A 22,488-nucleotide genomic window follows, 5' to 3' on the forward strand; every position below is an offset into this window, starting at 1 on the left:
CGTGCTCAATACATTTCCCCGATACTTCATCACTGCATCAATATAACTGATCAAGGATGATGCAGAAACTTGCAATAACATTTAAAGAAGGGGCGAGTTTCAGAGAGTCGGCATAGAATAAAGAAGCAACTCGGCGGATGCACGATCACGAACATTCCACCGCCCTGCATACCATATACCAACCAAAGCTTATCCACAAAGATAAAACAGTGTAGATAAGTATCACAAATAATATCAATCTTTCTTTTTTTCTTTCTTCGAAGCAGCGCTACTTTTTCATTTGCATGCGTGAATAGGAGTTGGTTATATTAACTCTATGACCAGTAGTACAGCGAGTTAGAACTGTACCAGTAGCGTTCGTCACGCCATCTGTGATTGACTATCATCATCACCACCACACAGCTGCCGACGAGAGAGTTGTCTGCTGGCGGAGGCGTTGCCAGTAGGTAGTGCGGTACGCGCTTTCCTCGATTCTAGACGGTGCCCGACTGCCCTGACCTCGGGGCGACGACGCTTGCGGGAAGGTGAGTTCAAAGGGTCGCGAGCGCGAACCCTCCTTCACCGTCACTTCACGGCGAACGCTGCAGTCGAGCACCGCTAACCATGCCACCCGCGCGGTGTACTTGATTTGGCTCTCTAATGGTCATCCACGTTTATGCGCCCCCTCCGATGGTGTAAGCTGCTTACCGCAGTCAAACACCAGCCGAGAGCAACTTCCTCGTGAGATAGGAGAAGCGATTGTTCTCTTTGCGCTGCGTCACGCACCGACCTGTCACCCGAGCGCGGAGTTGCATCAAGGTCTGGGGGCTGTCGGACAAAGGCTGCGCAAAAAAATAAAATAAAGGCAGCGGCGCTGTTTCGCGTCTGTACGCGTTTGCATGCGAAACAATGGGCTCGCGTTGCGCGATCCGCGAAGTCATTCGTGCACAATTTGCTCCACTCCGCTCGTAATTGTGCACCCGGCCGTCGCGCTAATCGATTGGCGTGATCGCGACCAGCTGATCGAGCGAAAAAAGAAGCGATCGTGGCACTGGTTTCAAGTTTACGTATGTGCGCATCACGTCATTACGAAAAAGAAAGCGTGAAAGATCGTAAGCGCTTCGAATTCTGTACCAGAAACTCGAACAATTCGGCCTGTATACACATATATATCTACACCTGTTGCGCATCTCCTAGAAGTACGCAAGAAAGCGTCTGCACTTCTTTTTTTTTTTTCTCCTTTCTCTTTCTTCTTCCTTTTTTTTTTAACTCCTCAGCACGATCAAGACTCGGTGCATCGTGCACGTTGAAACGGCTTTGATTGACGGGAGTGATTCAAGGCAGTGTACGTGACAAGGAGCGCCAGGCATCCCGACAGGGTGCTCATGATTGTAATTAAAAACATAGTTCTGCATGCAGTGCTCTTTTCCGGATTTTTTTTTTTTTTTTAGCATTTTAGACAGCTAATGTGGCGATAGCAACCTCCTCTTATCGCTGTGCACTCCCTCGACCCCCTCCCCGGGAAGTGCACGAAGTCACTGAACTATGCGTCATAAAATTGCATTTCCTAACAGATGCATGGAGTCAGCTGTGTTCACACAGAACACTTGTGTGGGAAAATGCGTCTGCCAGGAAGACAGATCACTTTGTGCTGTAAGAAGCTTAAAAAACAGGAACTGCTGTAGAAGTGCATAGAAATTCAACATATGACCCTTGGCATTGCACGGCCTAATTGGTGACACGTCTTTCCTCTGCGGCCATTATCGCAGATCTTTCTCTGCAGTTTCCAAGCATCAAAATTCGTCAGTAAATATGTAGCTTGCATTTGTATTATTATAGGCAGCATTTTTATCATTCGATCTGCCCTTGATATGCATATTGGCTTGTAGACGCCAAACATGAATATGTGCTTGGATCACTGGTGCACTTCCATGAAAGACATCAGGGTGCGAGCATTCTTTTGAGCTCGTTTAATGCACTATGATGTGCAGCCTACCTTATCTTTCAGCAAGCCCAAGATATTAGAACTTATCAGGTGTGCGCTATGATATGCAGCCTACCTTATCATTCAGCACACCCAGGATATCAGAACTTATCAGGCATTTTTGTTGCATGGTAGACAATCTGATGCCAACCTACTTTGTTCAGGCACACTTATGGCCCCTTCCACATTGACAAGATCTTTTTTTTTAAAGAGGAGCTTGCGAAAGAATTTCGAACATTTTCTATGGAGGACGTCATCTTTTTAGATATACCGCAAATATTCTTTTTGTTCGTGAGCTCGTTTTTTAAGAATATCATTTCACTGAATGCAACTAAATAGTTCAAGGAAACCTAATTTTCCAAGCTGACCTTGCTTCTACTACAGGGAAAATTTGGCACATGAATTGTTGAGGGACGGATTAAGTCATTTAAGCGTCTGTCTGCTTAGCAGCAACAAACCAGAAACCGATTCATTCAAACATCATTTACAAGCATTCTCTCGCACTCTAGTGCATTTTTCCAGTTGTATGGACTAAAGCATCAGCCTAGGTTAGCTTTAGTGCACTAATTAATTTCTGATTAGTAGCGATTGTACTAATGTGTATGCACACACATACACACACACATAGATATATATACTATTGCAAGTGGATGCATGTCAGTAACGAAATATAAAAGGTGCATTTTTGCAGCGTCCTCATAACTTCCGCTCGATTTTTCCTAGTTTCATGTCTGATAAATTGCATATGGGGACAAATGCTAATCCCTGCAGCAAAGGATGATGTGGCACCTTCTGAATTCAAGCCTCATGATTGTGCACACATTAGAGAGCTTGTGCGTGTCTGGTCCTTTGGTGTATGCAATGGCATTTGCCTAATACCAGATGAGCAGAAGGCATAAACGCGAGCAATCGGGTTTTGTGGCGCAGAGCTCAACCAAACAAACACAGAGCTATTATTGCAGTAACAAAGTGCATTCTACTTCCCGGTGGTTGTAAATTTTTTTTGTAGCATCATAATCGTGAATGTGGTGCCTTTTTAAGTGTTCCCTCGACAAGAACACTCGAGGAGCACAGAAACTTGTCTACGAGGCATTGTGGTTAGACAAAGCGTCACAAGATGTCGCTACCAGCATCCGGCAAATGCCACTGCGTGCACCAGAATACCGGAGAGGACAGCCTTTGTCAGTCTGAATAATGCATGCCCAGCATGATTGGGAACTTTCTGCATTTGTTGGAAACTCGCGCATAAGCATCAGGGTGCCTTCTAAAATATGAATGTGCAATTGCACAAATAATAATGCAAATCGAAACAAGACGCCAGAATGAACTTGAATACATCTTTGCACTTCTCTGTGTTAAGGTGTATGTGTGCGACGATTCCACGTTTTGGAACAGCATGCTCAGCAACTGACCATGCAGCGATCCTGCATTCACAGCACTTTTACAGTGTCATGCTTTCTATACATAGTCATTCATTGCTGTCCCTCGACATTTCCATTTGAAGGCGTCAACAGAATCCTGACATTGTGTAGGTACTGTGATGAGTAATGTAAGTAATGTGATCATAAGGAATCTCATCAGTGGACAGATGCTGCAATGTTCACTATGTAGCATGCAGTACCTAAGGCACAGTGCATAAGTCATCTTGACAATGTGCAGACACTCTGATTTTCACTGTGTAATGTGCACTACATAAGGAATTATAAAACTATGAAGATTCCGTAACTTTCACTGCATGATGTGTTGTGCTTATGGTATTCTGACTCTATGAATAAAAAATCCCAACAATGCGAAGATGCTGCAATATTCGGTGTGCAATGTACACTCCAAAATCTGACGTTGTGAAGATGTTGCAATCTCTAATATGCAGCACATAAAGAATCCTGACAATGTGAACATGCTGCTATGTTCCGTGCATAATGTGCACTACGTACACAAGTAATTCCTGACATTATGCAGCTAGAATGTTGCAGTATGTTGTGTTTGGCACATGAGGAATCCTGACAATGTGCAGACACTGCACTTTTCCCTGTGTAATGTGCAGTATACAAAAGGAACTGTGACACTGTGAAGGTGCCGCAGTGTTCAATGTGTTATGTGCACTGCATAAGGAGTCCCAACAATGTGTAATATGTGATGTGTAATGCACAGCACATAATCCCAATAATATGTAGGTACTGCAATTTTCACTGCGTAACATGCAGCACATTAAGAATCCCAACACTGTGCAGATCGCTACGATGTGTAATGCACAGTGTGTAAAGAATCCTGGTAGATGTGCAGTTCATAAGAAATCCCGGCTATGTGCAGATGCTGCGCTGGCGCGGCTCCACTACCTCGACTGTGGCCGGAGCGCCACAGGAGGCACTGCAGGAGGACCAGAGTCCCACGCGCGTGTCCCCGAAACGGAAGCAGAGAAGTACCCTGTCCGTGCTTCTGTTGCTGCTGGTGTCGCTAGCCATTGGTGTGCTGGTGATAGCACCTGCAGTCTTCTACGCATCGCCCTGGATTCGACGCCACACGGTCTTTCTGACCTTCGTCAACCTGCCACCCTTCCCCCGGCTGAGCGACCCACGATCGTACGACCTCAGGTCTGGCATCTGTCATCAGCTCAACCAACTATATTTTTGTTGCTCTTAGCATTGTGTGACAAGCAGTGTGCGATCTGGCTTCACTGAACGTGTAAGCTGTCTGTTTAAAGGACACTTTTACTTGGCCACACAAATTTTGCATAGACTAGTCACCATATTATGTATTGCATCGTTTTTCTTGCGTGCTTGATTTGGATGTTTTACTTGCACTATGTTCACTGTGAAGCATGGCTTGCTTTGCCATCTCTTTAGGTTCCTTTGCAGTTTCTTCTCAACCCTTCCTTCCAGCCTTCCTCATTTTTATTAAATCCTCATTAAACTTACTGTTCTTGGGTTCCCTGTTCTCACCAAGGTTCCATGATGACATCACTCTTGCCATCTACATCTTCCCCCTGTGTTCCTGCCTCAATTCTTTCCATCCTTCTTTTTTTTTAGTTTTGCTTCTTTTATCCTAAATAATTTTTGAGTTGCTTTAATTCCTGCATTTCTTTCATTTTCAAATTAATTTTAAGCCTGCTATAGCTAAGTGAAGCTGGCACTCTCTTGAGTATTTATTTCGTTTAAATAACTTCAATGGAGGTCTGCCAACCCACTGCGGCACGGTAGCTTATAGTGGCTATGGCATATCGTGGCCAAACTCAGTCACAGGTTGCATCCCAGCCACGGTGGCCAAAGTTTGATGGGGTGAACGAAAAAAAAGCACTCATGTACTTAGATTTGGGTGGCACATTAAAAACCCCTCAGCAGTCAAAATTAATCTAGAGCCCCCCACAACAGTGTGCTTCATGATCAGATTGTGGTCTTGGCATGCAAGAACCCAGGATTCAATTTTTTTAGAGGTCTGGCATGGGCCGATAGACTTGTGATTGAACATTGCGGTCGCATTACCTAGCGAAGGGTTTCCACAAAAGTACGCTGTAGATGCCTGCTCAAAGTAACGTGGAAGTTTGCGACTAAGCGGCAGAGTTAAAAAAAAGTTGATGGGCAGACACGATCACGAATAGAGGGAAACAGACTACACAAGCACCACGCTGTGCTGGGCCCTGTTAGGTCACTTGTCACATTTTCTTATCAGTTGTCGTGCATGTCTTGCCAAACGTACCCCAGCGTTTGTGTTGCCCGTATCCCTCTGCTTGTGTTCTTGTCTGCACGCCTACCTTTCTTTTTTTCGCTAGCATGAATACCTGCCAACTAGCTGAACTTTCTGTCATTCTAGAAAAAAAATGCACCTGGACACCTCCACACAACATAGTGAACAGTTTAGCAGGATGCGTTGTTGGGCAAGCTGGTTCATTGTATTTGGAAAGACTGGAAGCGCTTTGTAGATGATCACAAGGAAGAAGACGGGACAGGTGCAAACTAACAACTGAGGTTTATTCGAGGGAAACACTTAAATATCATATCATATTATAGTATATTTAAGTGTTTCCCTCGAATAAACCTCAGTTGTTAGTTTGCGCCTGTCCCGTCTTCTTCCTTGTGATTGTCTACAAAGTGCTTCCAGTCTTTCCAAATAGTGAACAGTGCTTGAAGTTGGACTAATTGGCTCGAGGTTCTGTCTTCTTACCCTAGCGTAAACACAGAGTAACGATACAGAACGCAGGTGAAGCACAAATGGTAAACTAATAAGACATGCAATAACACAAGACGTGTACCAGACAAAAGATCAGGTATGTCTTGATAAGACATATGGGATGACTGATAAGCCAAATGTGACGAGTAAATGCACAGGATGCAGCGCATTTGCCCTGTTTCGTTCAGCTGTCCCATGAGCTGCGTTGTTTGCCATGTCGAACGTAAACTGACTAGCCAAGCTGAGAACCCTCTTGCTCCACGCAAGTCATGGCTGCAAACACTTTGGCTGCCAGTCGTGGGCACCAGACCACTTGGCAAGTTTTTGCTGGCAGTTGCAACTTATAGTTCAGCGCAATCATTAATTAGTGCACTCACTCACATATTCACTCACACTCGCTTCACAGTATTGAGTGTGAGTTTGCGTGAAGAGCCTACGTTAGTTTGAACATGACACTGATTACGTGTGAGTGGACGCAAGCGAGTATGATAAATTCGTTTACTGTGATAAACACGAGTAACAGTTTTTTGCCTTTCTTACTTGACCAGTGCTCAGTTTGGGCTAAGTACATGTGTATGCTCTCCAGCACATGCGTGCCTCTGTTGTTCATTGGGAAGGTTTCACTAACACTACTGTTCCTAGTGGGCGCCTGTCCTGTCCGACTTGCCCCTCTTCTTTTTCATACACATTGATCTGTCATTGCAGTGTTCAATACATTGTTGGTGAATGAGAGTGGGTGCATATAAAAAAAAAGAACTATTTGTGTGTGAATGTGAGTAAGTGACCACTTATTCTGCCAACCTAGGTTGCATCTAGTGAGGTGGGCCTTGTATGGAGGCCAACTGGCCACCGCAGTAGCGACCTGGAGTAGTTCTCTTGTATCTGCATGAACCAGAGTGACATGACATCAGGTCTGACGTGAACCACTTGACACAACGCTGCACGTTTCCCTAGCAAGGTGCTTCTGGAAAGTACAGCTTACACTTTGTTTTTAAAGAATTACTTTTTGTCTTCGTTGTTGAAGTTCTTTTTAAGTGTGGCAGTTCCCTACCTATGCATGGTGTGGAACAGCGTTTGTAAAAAATGTGGCCCGCCGACTTCAAGGAGTCCTCAAGAGGCGGTGGCTCGAAAAACACATAATTGCAAGCATAATCCATCAAAAGATCACACTTAAATGTCTAGCGAAGCATTTGGAATAAGCTGTGCGATGCAGAATATTTTTTTATGCTCTCTTTCAAATGAACAAATAGGATTAAGGTTGAGCATGTGTTGAAACCTTGAATGCCTTCAACAGAACTTGATGTGAGCGTAACTCCTTCTGTGCCGTGGACAAGCTGGGTTGTTTTTCCACGCATTTCTGGTAAAAACAGCCAAGGATGAGCTCAACTCGTCGTCAGTACTTAATTTTCCAGCAATGCCATGGACACGCTGGCTTCATTTCGGTGCTTTGTCGTGCTTCCGGTAGATGGCAGCACAAGATCCGTGGGGCAGCACAAGCAGGAGCAATAGTCTTCTGGCAGAGGAAGCAACATGTGTCGCCAACTGGGGTCCTTAAAGATGACTAATATATAGTGTATATTATGTGTTAGGATAATAGCGTGGCATGGAAGGGGTTAATAGGGCATATAACGTGCGAGTACCCTATTTTTTTTGCAACACATTCTTTCATACAGATCCCGGACAGCGAGTGCCTGAAATGAAACACTGTCAGGTTGAAACATAACACGTTTATGAGGTCTGATGTCCCCAGTGGGACATAACTTTCTGCGAACGACTTATGTTCTAACGTAAACAATCATCCTGCAGCTTCTTTAAAGAGTATGTGAAGGCTAGAAGTCTGTGAATCACTGGTGTAAAGTCTGTTTAAGCACAGAGTAGTCTGTTTAAGCACAGAGTAAGGCGCAGAGAACAGCTGTAAGTAATTAGGAAGATTGTGACTGCACGGATGGCACTGCAAAAGGCACACAAGATCCACCGTGCAAGCCATGGCTGCCACTCTCCAGGATTTGACTGCTGGTCAGGAGCATCAGATAGCGTAGCAGTTCTTGCTCGCTGTTGCAAGCTAGTGAGTCAAGACCTGACACGATGTTGCATGCCATAGAGATCTTAGTGGTGCTTTTGTTGGCCATGTTCTATGCATCACCTTGGATCCAGCACATCTTTCTCACTTGGGTACCAGACTTTGTCTCACTGATATTTGTAGCTAGCGAGCCAGAGTTGATGTCACGGTGTAGTGAGGGTGACAAAGCAGAAAGCCTGCCAGAAGGAATTAATAAAGAATCAAACATTTTGTTGGGTGCACAGAAAGAAAAGCAACTCTCAAATGACAATAGTAGCAACGAGCAGGGTCGTCATTTGTCGAGTTCAATGTCGCAGCTAAAGTCAGTCTGGCCTTTACAACATGCGTCACTGTACATTCCATAACAATCACTAGTGGTTGCATAGATTTGGGAAGTTAGAACACTATCCACATTGCATTTGCAATCTGATTAGACATGCCTGCGTCGTCAATTTGGCAACAACATAACAGGACTTGCTGAAGGTCTAGTTGCACTTGTCCCCAGTCCATTTATTTCCTTCGTGTTCTTTGTGTGTGTGTGTGTGTTTTTTCCAATCGCTATGTCAAGTTGGTGACAACGTTCACAAAATTTTGGATACACCGAGTGCATCTGGCACAATAACTTGTGACAGCCGCAATCTGGTGAAAGCAGTCATTGGGAGGAGTCACATTGTATTCATGGCAATATGCTACCAAATTCTTTTTATTCACTTCTATTCTTATCCATTAATCGGGCGATTCTGGCGGTAAGATAGACGTGACACTTCTGCAGGCAAATAAAAGCGACAAAAAGCACCATTCTTTAACAAAATTATAATGGAATCTTATTGCCTGCACAGAAGTTGGTTCTAATATTATAAGAACGTGGTTGCAAAAAGTTTCAGGCTCAAAGCTGCAACATCGATAGAGCTGTGACGGGGCTATGCCTGCTTGCAGGTGTGCACACAACTTCTACATAGACTCCGAGGAGGCGGGTCTGCGCCTCGGAGCCTGGCACATTCCACCGGCTTCCTCCGTGGATCGGCTCGGCTGCCAGCAGCTAGACCAGGACTGGTTCGCACACGACAAGCGACCCGCAGTGCTGTACCTGCATGGAAATGGTGGCTCCCGTGCTGGTGGGCACCGTGTTAGCCTCTACAAGGTATGGACTGGGGCACGGATGAAAAGCCTGTTGATGCTCAATGAATCTTTGGTAAAGAACTGGTGCCTAAAAGATGGTACAAGTTTGTGACCCTCTACCCCATATTCCTAAGTAGGCCACTCTTTGTAGAATGATGGTATTAGGTAACTGTCATTTCCTTCTTTGTCTTTGGCAAATTACTCATCAATTTCCGGAAGTATGTGAGAAACCTTTTTGTGAAAGCTAAACATGATCTGAAGCCAATGAACAAACCCGTGAAAAACATGCTCCTTGCAGTCCTTTCTACCACTCCCAAGAAAGGTGCAGCTTTAGTTGAAAAGAGGTTCTGATCCAATTGACCTAAAGCAACCAGAGATCACTCTTATATCTTCAGTCGGAATTCTTGAGGAAATTAGGTCGTCTTGTCAAGGAGTCACTTTGGCGTTGCTGCAAGTGCAGGGGGAACATTGATGCACTTGGCCGCATGCAGGTGCTGACCGGTTCTCTGGACGCACATGTGCTGGCACTTGACTATCGGGGCTATGGTGATTCCGGCTCGGGCCCCATGGGACCATCGGCAGAGGCGCTGGCACAAGACTCCCGCACCGCATTGCGCTGGCTCCAGGCACGCACGACAGGCCGGCCATTGATCGTGTGGGGCCACTCGCTCGGCACAGGTGTCGCCATACGCCTTATGGAAGACCTGCAGCACCGTGGAGAGGCACCACCCGCGGGTCTCGTGCTCGAAGCCCCGTTCGACGCCCTGCACCGTGTCGCCGCCACGCACCCGCTATCACTGCCCTACCGCTGGCTGCCCTACTTTGAGCTCACCTTCGTTGCGAGCCTCAAAAACGACCCCGTCGTCGAGTTCAACAGCACCACCCGTGCCCGCTTCGTCTCGCCCAAGCTGCCAGTGCTGGTGCTGCATGCTCGTGATGACGCGACAGTGCCGTTCGCATTGGGTGAGACGCTGCACGAGGCCTTCCGCGAGGCACGCCAGGGCAACCCGAGCGCGGGACCACTGCTACTGCACGCCTACGATGGCCGGTTAGGGTACGGCCACAAGCACTTGCACCGCGACCCGGAGTTGACTGCCATAGTGGCCAAGTTCTTTGCCCTCAACCGCACCGATATACGGCCCTAGAGTGCCGACCTGCCGGCAGTAGCATTCCGCGATGCCTTGATGCCACGGGCATTTTGGAAACGCAGGGGCAATGGCCAATTCGGGACCAGCGTGCTTTCACTGACTCATCTTGTTAATGCGTGGTGGGAGAAACGCATACAATATTCCTGGCTTCTCAGTGTCACGAGCTTGCATGGTTGCCACGTCTGTGCCCACGATCAGTTTCATGAATTTGCAAAGCGGTGGCGACTTAACGTTGTGTGCAGAGGCAGATCGCTTTCTTTTACTAGTACGATTCATATCAGGTCCAGGGTGACTAGTCTAGAGCAGGGCATTCTTTGCGAGTGTTTCGATTGCAGGTGCGATGCGTGCTGAGGTGAGTGCCCAAGTCCAAAAAGAGAGAGAGAGAAAGTAAGTCGGGGCCTACTGTTCATAACTTGTACGTAGACATGTTACAGGGCTTAAGCTAGATGTCATGTGAAAACTTCTGAATGACATATGCATTGCAGTCCCAAGTCCAAGAAGGCAAAGAATAGTTTTTGGCATAACTTAAAAGGTCCGCCGTTCTCAACTTACATGTGGACTGTTTAGAGGCTTGAAGCCAATGCAACAGTGTTTGATTGCGAGTTTGACATGATGGAGACCAGCTGTTCTGTTTGTTGTACCAGATGTAGCATTGTTGTACCAGTGCCTTTGTGGTCCCGTTCACTTTTCGCAGCTTCCCCTTGTCATGCAGTCTACGTATCTTGCACCAGACAGTCTGTGCGCAGCTGTGTTGGATGTAGCAGCGGACTGGCGTGTCTATTACTTTTTGTTCATGAAACTGAAGAGCGCTTGTGTGGGTTGTGTTTGTTGGCATCCCTGTGCAGCTGTGGTTGTGCGAGGAGTATGGGTTGCTCGGATCACTAGTCTTTTGCAAGAATGACGCGTTGTTGTGGTTTTGCATAACTCTGCCACCGCCGCCGGTGGCAGCGTCAAGCAGAATATAGACTAGCTCATGGAAATCTTCAGGTGTGTTGATATTCATATGGGCGGCTCACACATACGTTAAAGGAGTACTGACACAAAATTCTGAAGCGGAGATAATGCGTGAGGACAATTTATGTCGGCGCACACACATCGTCTGCAAAATTACAACGGCAAATATTACTTAGAACACATTTAAAATCAATTTTAAAGTATGTGCACGCAGCCAACTGCACAATGCGGCGCCTCGCGACATTGACATCAAGGAAGGATTGTAAATAACCGAGAAAACGTTACATCATGTATTTTCGTTGGCTGCCATGCTGCTTGCATGTGCTCTTAGTTGTTGCTTGTAGTGGGACGCTTTCTGTGTTGCTGCAACTGAAGCATTAAGTGGCAGTTTTTGCCGCGTCCGCAGATTTCCCACACAATCAGCTTGACTCGTTGCACTGACTATTGAATGTGGCCAATGCGAGAGTCTTGAGGTTCGTCCTCGCTGTTGCTGGCCACAATATCAGAGATGCTGCTTTCTAGTGCGTCGAATTGAAAGTGATTGGCCATGTCTAATACGGCAGCAACTCCCGCCTGCAGGAAATCGTCACCACTGGACGATCAGAACGAGGGCGACGATAGTGCAAAGCAAGTGCAGGCATAGTAGACAAACTAGCAACACGAAGCTTGCGTGCCAGCGTTTGCGTTCGCGTCGTAGCATAAGTCGGAGGTTTTTGCGATCACGTGCCCAGCTGTGTTTACATTCCTTCTCTCGCCCATCTCGTAGCGTTCTGGAACCAAAACTTGGGTTGGTCACTACAAGAAACACTCCAAATTACCTGTCATGCTCTGAAGTAAATGAGGTTTCGTGCCGTGATTGCTTGGTCATTAGCTTGTTGTAATTAGCTACTTATTAAAGCAGAAACACATTTTTTGTCAGTACTCCTTTTAGCTAACAGGCAAAGAAAGAGATTATGTAAGTCCATAGATGGTCTTTGGGCAAGTTGCTTGAGTGTTGGGTTAGCACCCAAATGCATTGTACGTGGAGCTCTCTGCAGTGGTTAGCAACCATTAGTTTTAACTGGTTTTTGTGCCATTTTATGTTATGCGAGCCTTGGCAGGTTTCTGGCAGAGTACATTGCATGTACAAGTCTACATTAAAGGGAACATGTAAGTGAGCATTGTGGATCTGATTACCACCGAGATATGGCATAAGAGCTCACAGACTAGCTTTTTATGTATAAATGTATGTCCAGTAAATTATATCGGCTATTTCTTTTAAATGAAGGCAAAGAAAAGTTCCAGTTATATTGGCTTTATTAATGAATAAGTGTTCCCTTTAACAGTGGACCATACTGCACAGCCTCCCAGATTCTTTTAATTGTGCAAGCGTCGACCACGTGGCATGTCAGCGCGTTATAACGGCAAGAAATGACGAGATTGGCAATAGTATGCTTACGCATACAGGGCACGCTTTGGTGCCGGCATCGTCTGCTACGCTGTTAGGTCTAGGCGAACACACCCCCTTCCTGGGTTATCAGTGCAGTCCTGTTGACAAAAAAAGCCTGTGTGAAGCAGAAAACGTGTGCGACACGATATATTTCTTTCATATTACTGGGCCAATGCATATGCCATAGAATTGCGATAGGGGGGGGTGTGTATTTATCAGCACGTACGAGGAATTGCCTGTGAACTATGGGTCTTGAGAGATAACAAAGGCAGAGCGTATGCACTCCTGGAATGAATAGCGTAGCAGACGTTTGCACTAGTAAGGCGGAACGTATGTGCTCCTGGAATAAATAGCATAGCAGAAATGTTCACCTTAGAAGTTGTTTTGTGCACTTGCACATACCATTGCCGATCTCACTACTACTCGCCGATATAAGGCACTGGAAGGCTGTACATTCAGTCACCATAACTTTGTCCAGTTTGTGTGTTCTTTAAGCTAACTTTATGTAAGCCTTTTGTGCATAATCAAAGGTAACAAAATTTAATTCTGGAAGTGAAAATTGTCATCCACCAGAATGTAGCACGAAGCTACAAGGGATACCCACATGGGTTTCTTTGAAAGCTTCACGGTTGAGGACAAATTTGCCCTGGTACGGAATTCGAACTTGGGACCCAATGTGTTTCCGGGGCAGTCGCTCTACCATCTGAGCCAACCTTGCCGAGGAACCCGTATGGGTTTCCTTTGTAGCTTCGTGCTACATTCGGGTGGATGACTATATTCCCTTTCGTGACACTTCCTCCACCTTGCGGGATTCCGCACAACTGATTTGCCAAATTTAGATTTTTTTTTCTCACAAATTGCAGTCAGTTCATGGTGCTGTTATCAGAACACAATGGCACCGTACTGTGTGCTGATAGGATCTGGCATAATCTCATCTGAACTGGTCGAAAGGTTTCAGAAAAGTAGAATACCAATATTTCTGCTTTTTTTAATTACCAAGCACAGCTTAGCTCACACCATTATGTAAGCCCTATGATAAATGATGGAGCGCTAACTGCATGGGTGGAATGTCAACTTGGTGATATATTGAAACTTGGAGTGGTGGTAGCTATAGGCGTTAATCAAATTTTTGAGGAGTGCCTTATAGGAGAGTGTGCCAAGCATAATGCCCGTTTACTCCGCGAGTGAAATGAATATGTTTACACTTCCTGTATGTAATAAAAAAAACATATTTTTGCAACGTGTTCGTAAAAGTTAATAAAAGGACACTGCAATTTTATGTATTGGCAGTGCTCACATGTGATGCTTCGTGTCTTTCTCAGATGCAGAGCATTTTATTTCCCAGCTTTATCGTAACTGGGGGGTCACACTTATATTGCAGTCAAGCCCTGATCATGATTGACTCCTCTGTGCAAGCTGTGGAAGGTAGCCAATCGCAGCCAAGAAATTTGATCGCAATCAAAAGCGCCCCATTTAACCAGGCTACTGGTACGGCTAATAGGGAGAAAAGAATTTAGGATCACTTGAGACAGTGCCTCAAGTAACAAGTCGCATTAGCTGACTTAATGGCGTTAACTATAGCATAAGCATGAAAGGATTTGCAACGTCGCGACTCCAACAGAGGCATGGCAGCTTTTATGATACAGAAATCCTGGGTGGGGAAAAATTGAGCTTTTCCGGTGACTTCCATTGTGGAGCAAACATGGTGATGGCTATGAGGAAAAACAAAGAAACAGGACAAATAAAAGGACACCGTTCACACTGCATTTTTTGTGATCACTAGCCAACTAGCTTGCCTTTATATTCTACTATGGTGATGACGCCACCAACAGGGGCTATGGAAGTTGGACGGTGTTGGTGATGTTGGGACAGGTGGACTTAGCCTGCTGCAGTCAATGCTGGCAACTGATCTGCCTGCGGCACCTTTTTCACGGTGTAAATATAGTTTACCACACGACCGAAAGTCCGCTATCTCAAAGAAACTCTAGAAGGCACAGTACTTCTCTTTGGCCATTCTGGTGGCCTTCTGGAAACATTAGTCGTACACAATTACTCCGGTATGTACCACAACACACTCGTGCGGAAATCCTCTTCTCATGGCGCCAAGCAATACATTTCACTCCACCGTGTAATGCCGGAAGGACTCTTATCACCCACTTGCCACAGTCTGCGCAGAACGGGGAAGGCATGCTACCAGTCTTAAATGACAAAGATGGGAGGTACACTGAACCTGTTCTGTAAGCGCCTTTGACAGGTGCTGTTGTTGAAGTTTGTGCATAAAGATTTCTGCAGGTTTCACGATTTCAAGTAGCAAGGACTCCGTGACAACAGGGCTGATGTGGGCACTAAGAAAACTACAGTGTAATCTCGTTGCTCCGATCTTCACAGGAACCGGAAAACAATGTATCATCCGAAATTCGTGATATCCAAAACAAGCTCCAAAAAGTATGAAAATAGGCACACTCGGAAACAAATGCAATAGCAAAGGTTCGTGTGGTGTCTAGTGATACCGCATGATGTGTTGCGTGAAGCGGTGTCACTCGATGGCACACAAATTGCAGCCGATGCGCTTTTATTCAGCAACAATGAAATAGCTCTTCTATTAGTGCTGAACTTTCTTTGCAATGTCTTTGAAAAAAGTTATTTTGGAAGTTAAGAAAGAAACTGCCATTTCCTCTCTTCACTGAGCAGCGGTGCTCTGCCAGTCTGTATTGCCGCACTGCGACAGCTGCATTTTACCACTGCCTCCATTTTTCCTCTAGTGTGGCTAGGGATCAACACATTTTTTGTGGGTCATTGGAATGTTATTCGAGCGAATACGTTGGAATACAAAGCTACGAGTTTTATAAATACCAGTAAAAGCCCACTTCTGCAGTCGTGTTATCAAATTTCAGGTAAGAACAATATCGCAGCAATTGTACAGAGAAAGAGTGGGAGAGGAAAGGCAGGGAATAACCGTATAAAAATACATTGCTCCTATAGGACATTGGCCGGGAGAAGAGGGAAAGAAGTGTATCCTAAAATATGTATTATGCAGAGTCGTGTCAACGAGATTCCACTGTATAACTACCTGAAGTGCACCAAAGGACATGGCTTGTATAATCCAATCAGTAAAGAGAGCCAGCTGCGTGTTCCAGAAAGTGGAGGAGGAGGGTTTGCCCATTGGGGGACACTGATCCTTCCTTGACTATTCCATGCAGTCAGAGTTGCATAAACGGTGATTCAGCGACAATGTAATGGCACACTTCTGGTTCTCTCTTGTGGTTGGCTGAAATGACCTTTTTTTTTTTTATTGCGCTACATGGTGTCATAGTGATATGGATTATAGGTCACATTCAAGACCTTGGCACTAACTGGAGGATGGCCGCCACCAATGACAATGATTATCCTTGGGGAGTCATCATTTAACCCGCTATAAACCGCTGAAGTTTGCATGGTTGCCTGAATATGGTGACACAGATGAATAAATGCAGTAAATATATCAACATTTCTGTGTTCCCACCATTTGTTAATACTATGAACACTTCATTCAGTTAATGAAGGTATCTGGGCCTTTGGTGAAACTCTATTGCTGACAAAGTGTACAATTAGCTGTGTTACAATTGCTTTGCTGTGCTTGATTTCTATAGTGCAATGTAAAATTTTGCTTTGAGAAATTTTAAAGCAACTGTTGTGGGAAATTAGGTGGCACTTTCCTTTGACAGGACATGCTGCGATTGCTGTAATTATTTTCCATGCTGTGAGAAAGAGAGCGATAACTGAAGAAGGAAAGACATGGAGGTTAACTAGACTTTTTTCCAGTTTTCCAGAGAGAAGGAGGGAGAAGACACTAGTTTTGATCACACTTTCAGATGCACTAAGCCAGGCGCAGCATATCTTTAGTTGGACACACGAGTCTGTCGCCTTCAGGCATTGTTGAAGAGCTTGAGTGCTGAAATTTTCTTCAACTGCGAAGCTTTTCTTTCAAGGAACCTGTATGGGTTTCCTTTTTAGCACTTAGCTACATTTGGGTGGATGTCTCATTTTCCCTCTATTAATTACTTCTCTCCACCTTGCGTGTTTTCTGCAGAACTATTATTTCATGCAAGTATGTTGGACTGTCGTCGTTCATTAATGGAAGCAAATTCTACCTGTTTTCAGCCCCAGGAATCAATTCTGGAGCTTTCCCGAAGCAAATATTGAGCGTTGAAGTCACCAGTTGTAATCCAGGGTCCATGAAGTCACCATCAGGATGTCTTGTAGTCTGTTGCCGTTGAAGAGACCAAATGGGGAGGTGTAGGTGCCAATAATGGTGAAGGCCACTTTATTTTTTTTAATGCGGAGATACACGTAAATTGGTTTCCGTCATGAGGTATGCACCAAGTGGGAAATTAAGTTAGTTCTGTGTGGCTATAAACAATTACTTTTCTGGATTCCCTGCATGTCGATGACATAAAGGCTTCATACCTAGACAGCCTTATTGCTTTCGACACATTGGGTTCCCCTATTACCAATATAGGAAATCGGTGAAAACATATTGACGAAAACACGAGATCAACACTGTGAGCATTGTCCTATATTACGGACCTGATTTTGATTCAGATATGTTATCACAACTCGGCTCTCAGTGTGAGAAATCTGTTCTTGCTGCATTTATGTGAAATTGGCTGTAAACACACTTTAAAAATTTCAACTGAATATCAAGCTGGTTGAATGCAGTGAAATTCCCAGTTTGTATAAACTAGTGTTCCGTTTCTCTTGTAATTTAATGTGAGCTATCGTTCTTTCTTTTTAGTAAAAAAACAATGGCTACCATGATCAGTGTGTTGCAGAAATTTGTGACGTCATTGGGAAGAGACGTTGGAATTTGAATGTGGCGTCGCCACCTGTCAATGGCGTGGCCTGGGCTGGCACGCCGGGCCCGTACCCTGCCCTCGACCCCCGAATTTTTTTGTTAGTATGCGGCCTTCCTAGACCTTCTCCTTTTTGGTCAAGTTGGTGCCTCCGTCCCCCTCTAAATAGAATGTCTGGCTGCGCCACTGCAACCTGTCTCATCATTCCACGTCATATAAAGCGTGCCTCGAATGTTAGTAAAAGAGTAACCCACTGCAACCTGTCTCTCACATCATTCCACGTCATATAAAGCGTGCCTCGAATGTTAGAAAAGAGTAACCCATTTGCTTGTCGCACAATTAATCATCTTACCGGGCCAAATTAATGTCACTTTACCGTTTATTGCAAGCGCTAAGTACTCGTCAATAAACTCGGACCAAAACAGCGGCTAACGCGGAATATATCTGTGGATGTACAGACACTTTTATGACCGGCACAGCAATAAAGTACTCGCCATATGGCGAAGATCGTAAAAGAGCGTGCGAATCACAGAGCCGCTTGTCAGCAAATGGGACATGCGTACGCTTGACGCCTTCCCCCAGCGGTGCCCGACGTAGCGATTATCTACTGCGAGCTCGTCCAGAGAATACACAACTGAAATAAAATGCACGCATGTACGTCATTTTGGACGTAACTGATAATGGCTAACATTAACCGATAATGCTACAAACAACCTACAACAGAGAATTCCGTCGCTCCAAGGGCTTTATCAACTTGGCTGGCTCGCCGTAGCCAATACGACGACAGCGCCACCTGACTACATTTTTCGCAAATGCTCTGCAAAGTTTTGACGGACGATAAGGCTTGTTGATGCACTCGTCTTGCACTCGACCGTGAATTTTGATTGTTGCGGTCACGTGTACTTTTGACTTTTGTCACGTGCAAACAAACGCATATGAGAGAGCAATCGGATGCCTGCTGCGGTGGTGGGCTGCTGCAGCCGCATGCCCTGCGAAGCCCTAGCTATGCGGCAACATCTGTGCGCTTATTGCTGTTCTCGCGTAAAATACGCCAGCGCAGAAGCATCCTGAGCGCTGTGCGGCATCGCTGAAGGAAGCGGCAACGCCTTCAAATCTGAAACTACGGCGACGAGGACCCCTGTGCGATTCTTTCGTTTTTCCACGCCGTGCATTGGGTCCCTCCAGTGAAGGATGGCCGCAGTAAATGACGGAGGCGACGGCGATCATGCCGCCAAGTCGGCGGTGAGTTCACTTGGCCGCAAACTAGATGCCTACATAGGTGCTGCGCCCCAGCATGTTTGTTAGAACTACAGTGGTAAGAAAATGGTTGTAGTCTAGAAGCATTTCTCGACAGCATTTCTTGTCGGCGGACAGCAAGTTGTACCGCCTTTTTTTATACACATGAACGTTGCTTTCTTTTATATTCATTTCATGAAAGCTTGTGGTGCACACTGCACTATCCTTAGCAGTCATTGGGCAATCAGGTTATCGAGCACCGAGAAAAGATATCTAATGTCTCTGTGGTCTTAAATATAACATTGATAAGCCGGTCCAAGACCACTGCGATCGGATAAATGAGGCAGGAAAGTGATAATAAGGGAGCACCCTGTGTTTGGAAAATGCCCAGTGATAAGTGAAGCAACAAAAATGTTACAGAAACTGCATGTTTACGATGTGAATCAATGAACTTCCTGTTCCGGACAACACATGCTTGACACCCTCACCCCTTCTTTCCCCCGATCTATACTAAACATTTAAATAATTCGTGAAAATTTGCGAGGCATCCTCAATACCCATATGTTACTGATAGCATAATTCTCCAGGAACACATCACCTGGTATGTTCTGCTTCGCTGTATTTTTGTGCTAGCACACTTGTATCTGCCTTGACCATTTACATCTTCAAATTACCTTTGCTTGAATATGCATCTTCATCAGTGACAGCATGGATATTCGAGCTGTATTGCCATTTTAATTACGGGAATTTCTCGGCTACCTTAAAATTCGTGGTCAGGATATCTTGCCCAGAAACATATCTTGCAATGTGGTCAGGCCATGCTGTGGTGAATCTTTTTAAACATTTTTTTATCTGACTGGTTATCAACTCGTCTGCAAGATGTCATTCTGATAGCTTCACTATGTATCTTCTTGGGTCCCTTGGCAATTTGCCCTGGGCCCCAGCTTTTTTAACGGTAAGAGTGACATCCCTCACCTTACCACTGTCCTCACCATGAAATATACAGAACGAGACTGTGCTCACCATAAGCATTGATATCTGACAACCATAGTTTGTGACAGCTGCATCTTCATGAAGTGTCTGTTATCTGTTACGACTACCATGTCAACATCGACCTAGGTGAGCCTACTGTCATGTGCTTCACTTCATGGGGGCCAGCCACAGTTCTATACAAAACACAGTGTCACATCCGGAGAGGAAATGGTGGTGCCATCAGTTTGAGCATTGCTGAAAGGGATGGTCGTTGATATTGGAAGAGGTGTCCACACATGCTTGTTGGCACACTGGTGCAGTTACGACAAACTCAAATGTTTTTGTTGTTGTTGTTGTTGTTGTTGTTGTTGTTGTTGTTGTTGTTGTTGTTGTTACCCAAGGATAAATTCTGAAAAATCTGTGCTGAAGGTATTCTTCAGATTAGTGGAAGTTGAAAAAGAAATTGAAAGTCTGCTCCCCTTGCCTAGAAGCCACCTTTCCACACATGCAGCTTGTTCATATAGCATTGTGGCATCCTTTACTCCAACTCTTAACCGTATGCCCAGCTTTGTAGACAGCCATAACCTCCTGTATTGTTCACTGCCTGCTTAGTGAAGCCAAAACTAAAGATCACTTCGCCTTTTTCGAAGCAGTTTATCACAGTTTATGGGCATATTAGGGTCACATCAACTTACTTTTATCTCATTGTTCCAAATCAATGGAGTGGTAGAAGACCATGACAAAAGTCGTCCATGCTCTAGCAACAACAGGTATCGAATGTCTGGGAACATGTCCCGGCTGCAGGAGACTGCTGGCTCCCCTGCGTTGTGGAGTGACTGGGTGGACAGTGTAAAATATATAGGAGGCTGTTACAGGGCTTATAGCAAGCGGAACCTTGTGTCCATGCTACCTTGTTTCAGGCAGGAGACCTGGAGCTGAAATACCCCGCTCAAGGTCTCATCCATCAAGAATAATGCTCCTCTATAAGTGCAAATAATTTTCATCTGCCCTACTGTGGCATGAAGCTAGACAGGTTCCTCAGAAATAAAACTTCATGGCTGAAGAATTCTTTCTGGTCTGGGGATCGAACCTGTGGCAAACGCCTTCTCAGGACAGATGTTGTACTGTCTGAGCTAACCAGAAGGCTAGCAGATCGCAGAGCAAGGGTGAATTAGAGAGAAATTTATTTACAGAAAGGCAGAGAGGTCGGCCTGAGCTATAACTTGCTCTGGCCTGCTACTCTACACTGGGGAAAAGGGACGGGGAGGAAAAGGGCTGATGAATGATGATGGTATAAGGAAGAGATGCGTATATACAAATTCACAGAGTTGTGGCATTTCTAAAGCCGTGCGTCCAGCCCAGTGGCTTGGAGAAAAGCTATAGCGGCTCTTGTTACCAGGGCTGCGCGGGTTGCATTAGGCCAAGGACCTAAAAGAAATTCGTCCGATAGCGGTCTCTCATGGAAGGGTGAATTAAATGACAACTTGAAGCACAGGGACGTTGAATATGAAAAATCTGTTCTGCGAAAACCTGCAAGGTGGCGGAAGGTTCATGAAAGTGAAAAAAAAAAAAAAAATTGTCCTCCACCGAACTGTAGCACCAAGCTGCAAAGGCTTGGTGCTACAGACAGTGACAATTTTTGTCTTTCATGACCATTCCCCCAGCTTGCAGCGCTTGATTTACCAAATGCTCCTCTGTCTATGTCTGTCATCAATTCGATCAGTCATCAATTAGTCTATTTAGGTACCACACCATTTTGAGCACTGCTTTGTCACGACCCACTTGTGGAGTCCTATGCATGCCAGTTGTATAACTTGCAGTCTAATGTAAAGCTTGACTTTATAGGTGCCTTTGGGCGAAGACACAGGCTTGATCTATGATGAACGCATGGCAGAGCATCAGAGCCTGTGGGACAGCCGGCACCCAGAGCGGCCCGAACGGCTGACGGCTAGCTACCAGCGCTGCGTCGACTATGGCTTGGTCGACCGTTGCTTCCGTATACCTGTGAGTTTTGGTGGTAATTCGATAGTGCATCATATCTTGCATGCATGCATGCCATAGTATCATGCACATTCTGTGTCAAAAGTTTACAAACTATTGGAGCTGAGAAAATATTGAATTTCCAAGAAGTTTGTGAGCATAACCAGCGAAGCTATGTCACACCATCTCTTCCACGCGTACCAGTAAAGACTGGAAATTCTAATACCAGACTGTGGAAATAGCTTTTTCTCTAATCCTGTGGTCTGTAGACATTTGATGCTAACTTTGCCTGTGTTTACAAGAAACAGAAGACCTCACCTCTGTTTTGACTTACATTTCTGCATGAACTAGCGCAGGACTGGTAATCAGTTCTAGTTGAGAATGCTCTTCAAGCATATGACTGTGCTGAACTGTGACTGTTCTGTAATGTCCAGTCACAGTTTAAAAAAATGCTGGGAAGCTTTTTACTTTTGCTCACAAAAGTACATGCCCCTTGAATTCTGGAATTCTGAGTCTGCAACTTTACACATAACTTCAGGGTGTGTTAAAGAGCGGTGTTAAATCAATTGAACTGGTAATGCGTTCCTTCAGAACTCTGCTTCCATTTATTTGGTGGGGAAGAGTTGTTTTAA

General features: G+C 45.2%; 2 protein-coding genes across 2 annotated transcripts in view; both read left to right on the forward strand.

The window, feature by feature from the left end:
- The first annotated feature begins 390 nt into the window (after positions 1-390).
- Positions 391-14,139, forward strand: LOC126529035 (lysophosphatidylserine lipase ABHD12-like). The gene is made up of 4 exons (XM_050176639.3): positions 391-524; positions 4,274-4,554; positions 9,123-9,327; positions 9,797-14,139. Exons 2-4 carry the CDS (start codon positions 4,274-4,276, stop codon positions 10,448-10,450), a joined length of 1,140 nt encoding a protein of 379 aa, XP_050032596.2. The 5' UTR covers positions 391-524; the 3' UTR covers positions 10,451-14,139.
- Positions 14,140-18,585: 4,446 nt separating this feature from the next.
- Positions 18,586-22,488, forward strand: part of HDAC6 (histone deacetylase 6) — a 49,652-nt gene continuing 45,749 nt past the window's right edge. Inside the window, exons 1-2 of the mRNA XM_050176650.3 lie at positions 18,586-18,910; positions 21,722-21,880. Coding sequence (XP_050032607.2) covers positions 18,860-18,910; positions 21,722-21,880 — 210 coding nt within the window. The 5' untranslated portion in view covers positions 18,586-18,859. The remainder of the gene's footprint in view (positions 18,911-21,721; positions 21,881-22,488) is intronic.

This window comes from Dermacentor andersoni, chromosome 8, assembly GCF_023375885.2.
Source record: "Dermacentor andersoni chromosome 8, qqDerAnde1_hic_scaffold, whole genome shotgun sequence".
NCBI lineage: Eukaryota > Metazoa > Arthropoda > Arachnida > Ixodida > Ixodidae > Dermacentor > Dermacentor andersoni.

Excerpts from the sequence above, each read along its gene's own strand:
- LOC126529035 (XM_050176639.3), top strand. The coding sequence starts at position 4,274 with ATGCTGCGCTGGCGCGGCTCCACTACCTCGACTGTGGCCGGAGCGCCA. Across the intron at positions 4,555-9,122 it reads CCACGATCGTACGACCTCAG|GTGTGCACACAACTTCTACA; the intron begins GTCTGGCATCTG and ends GCCTGCTTGCAG. Across the intron at positions 9,328-9,796 it reads ACCGTGTTAGCCTCTACAAG|GTGCTGACCGGTTCTCTGGA; the intron begins GTATGGACTGGG and ends GGCCGCATGCAG.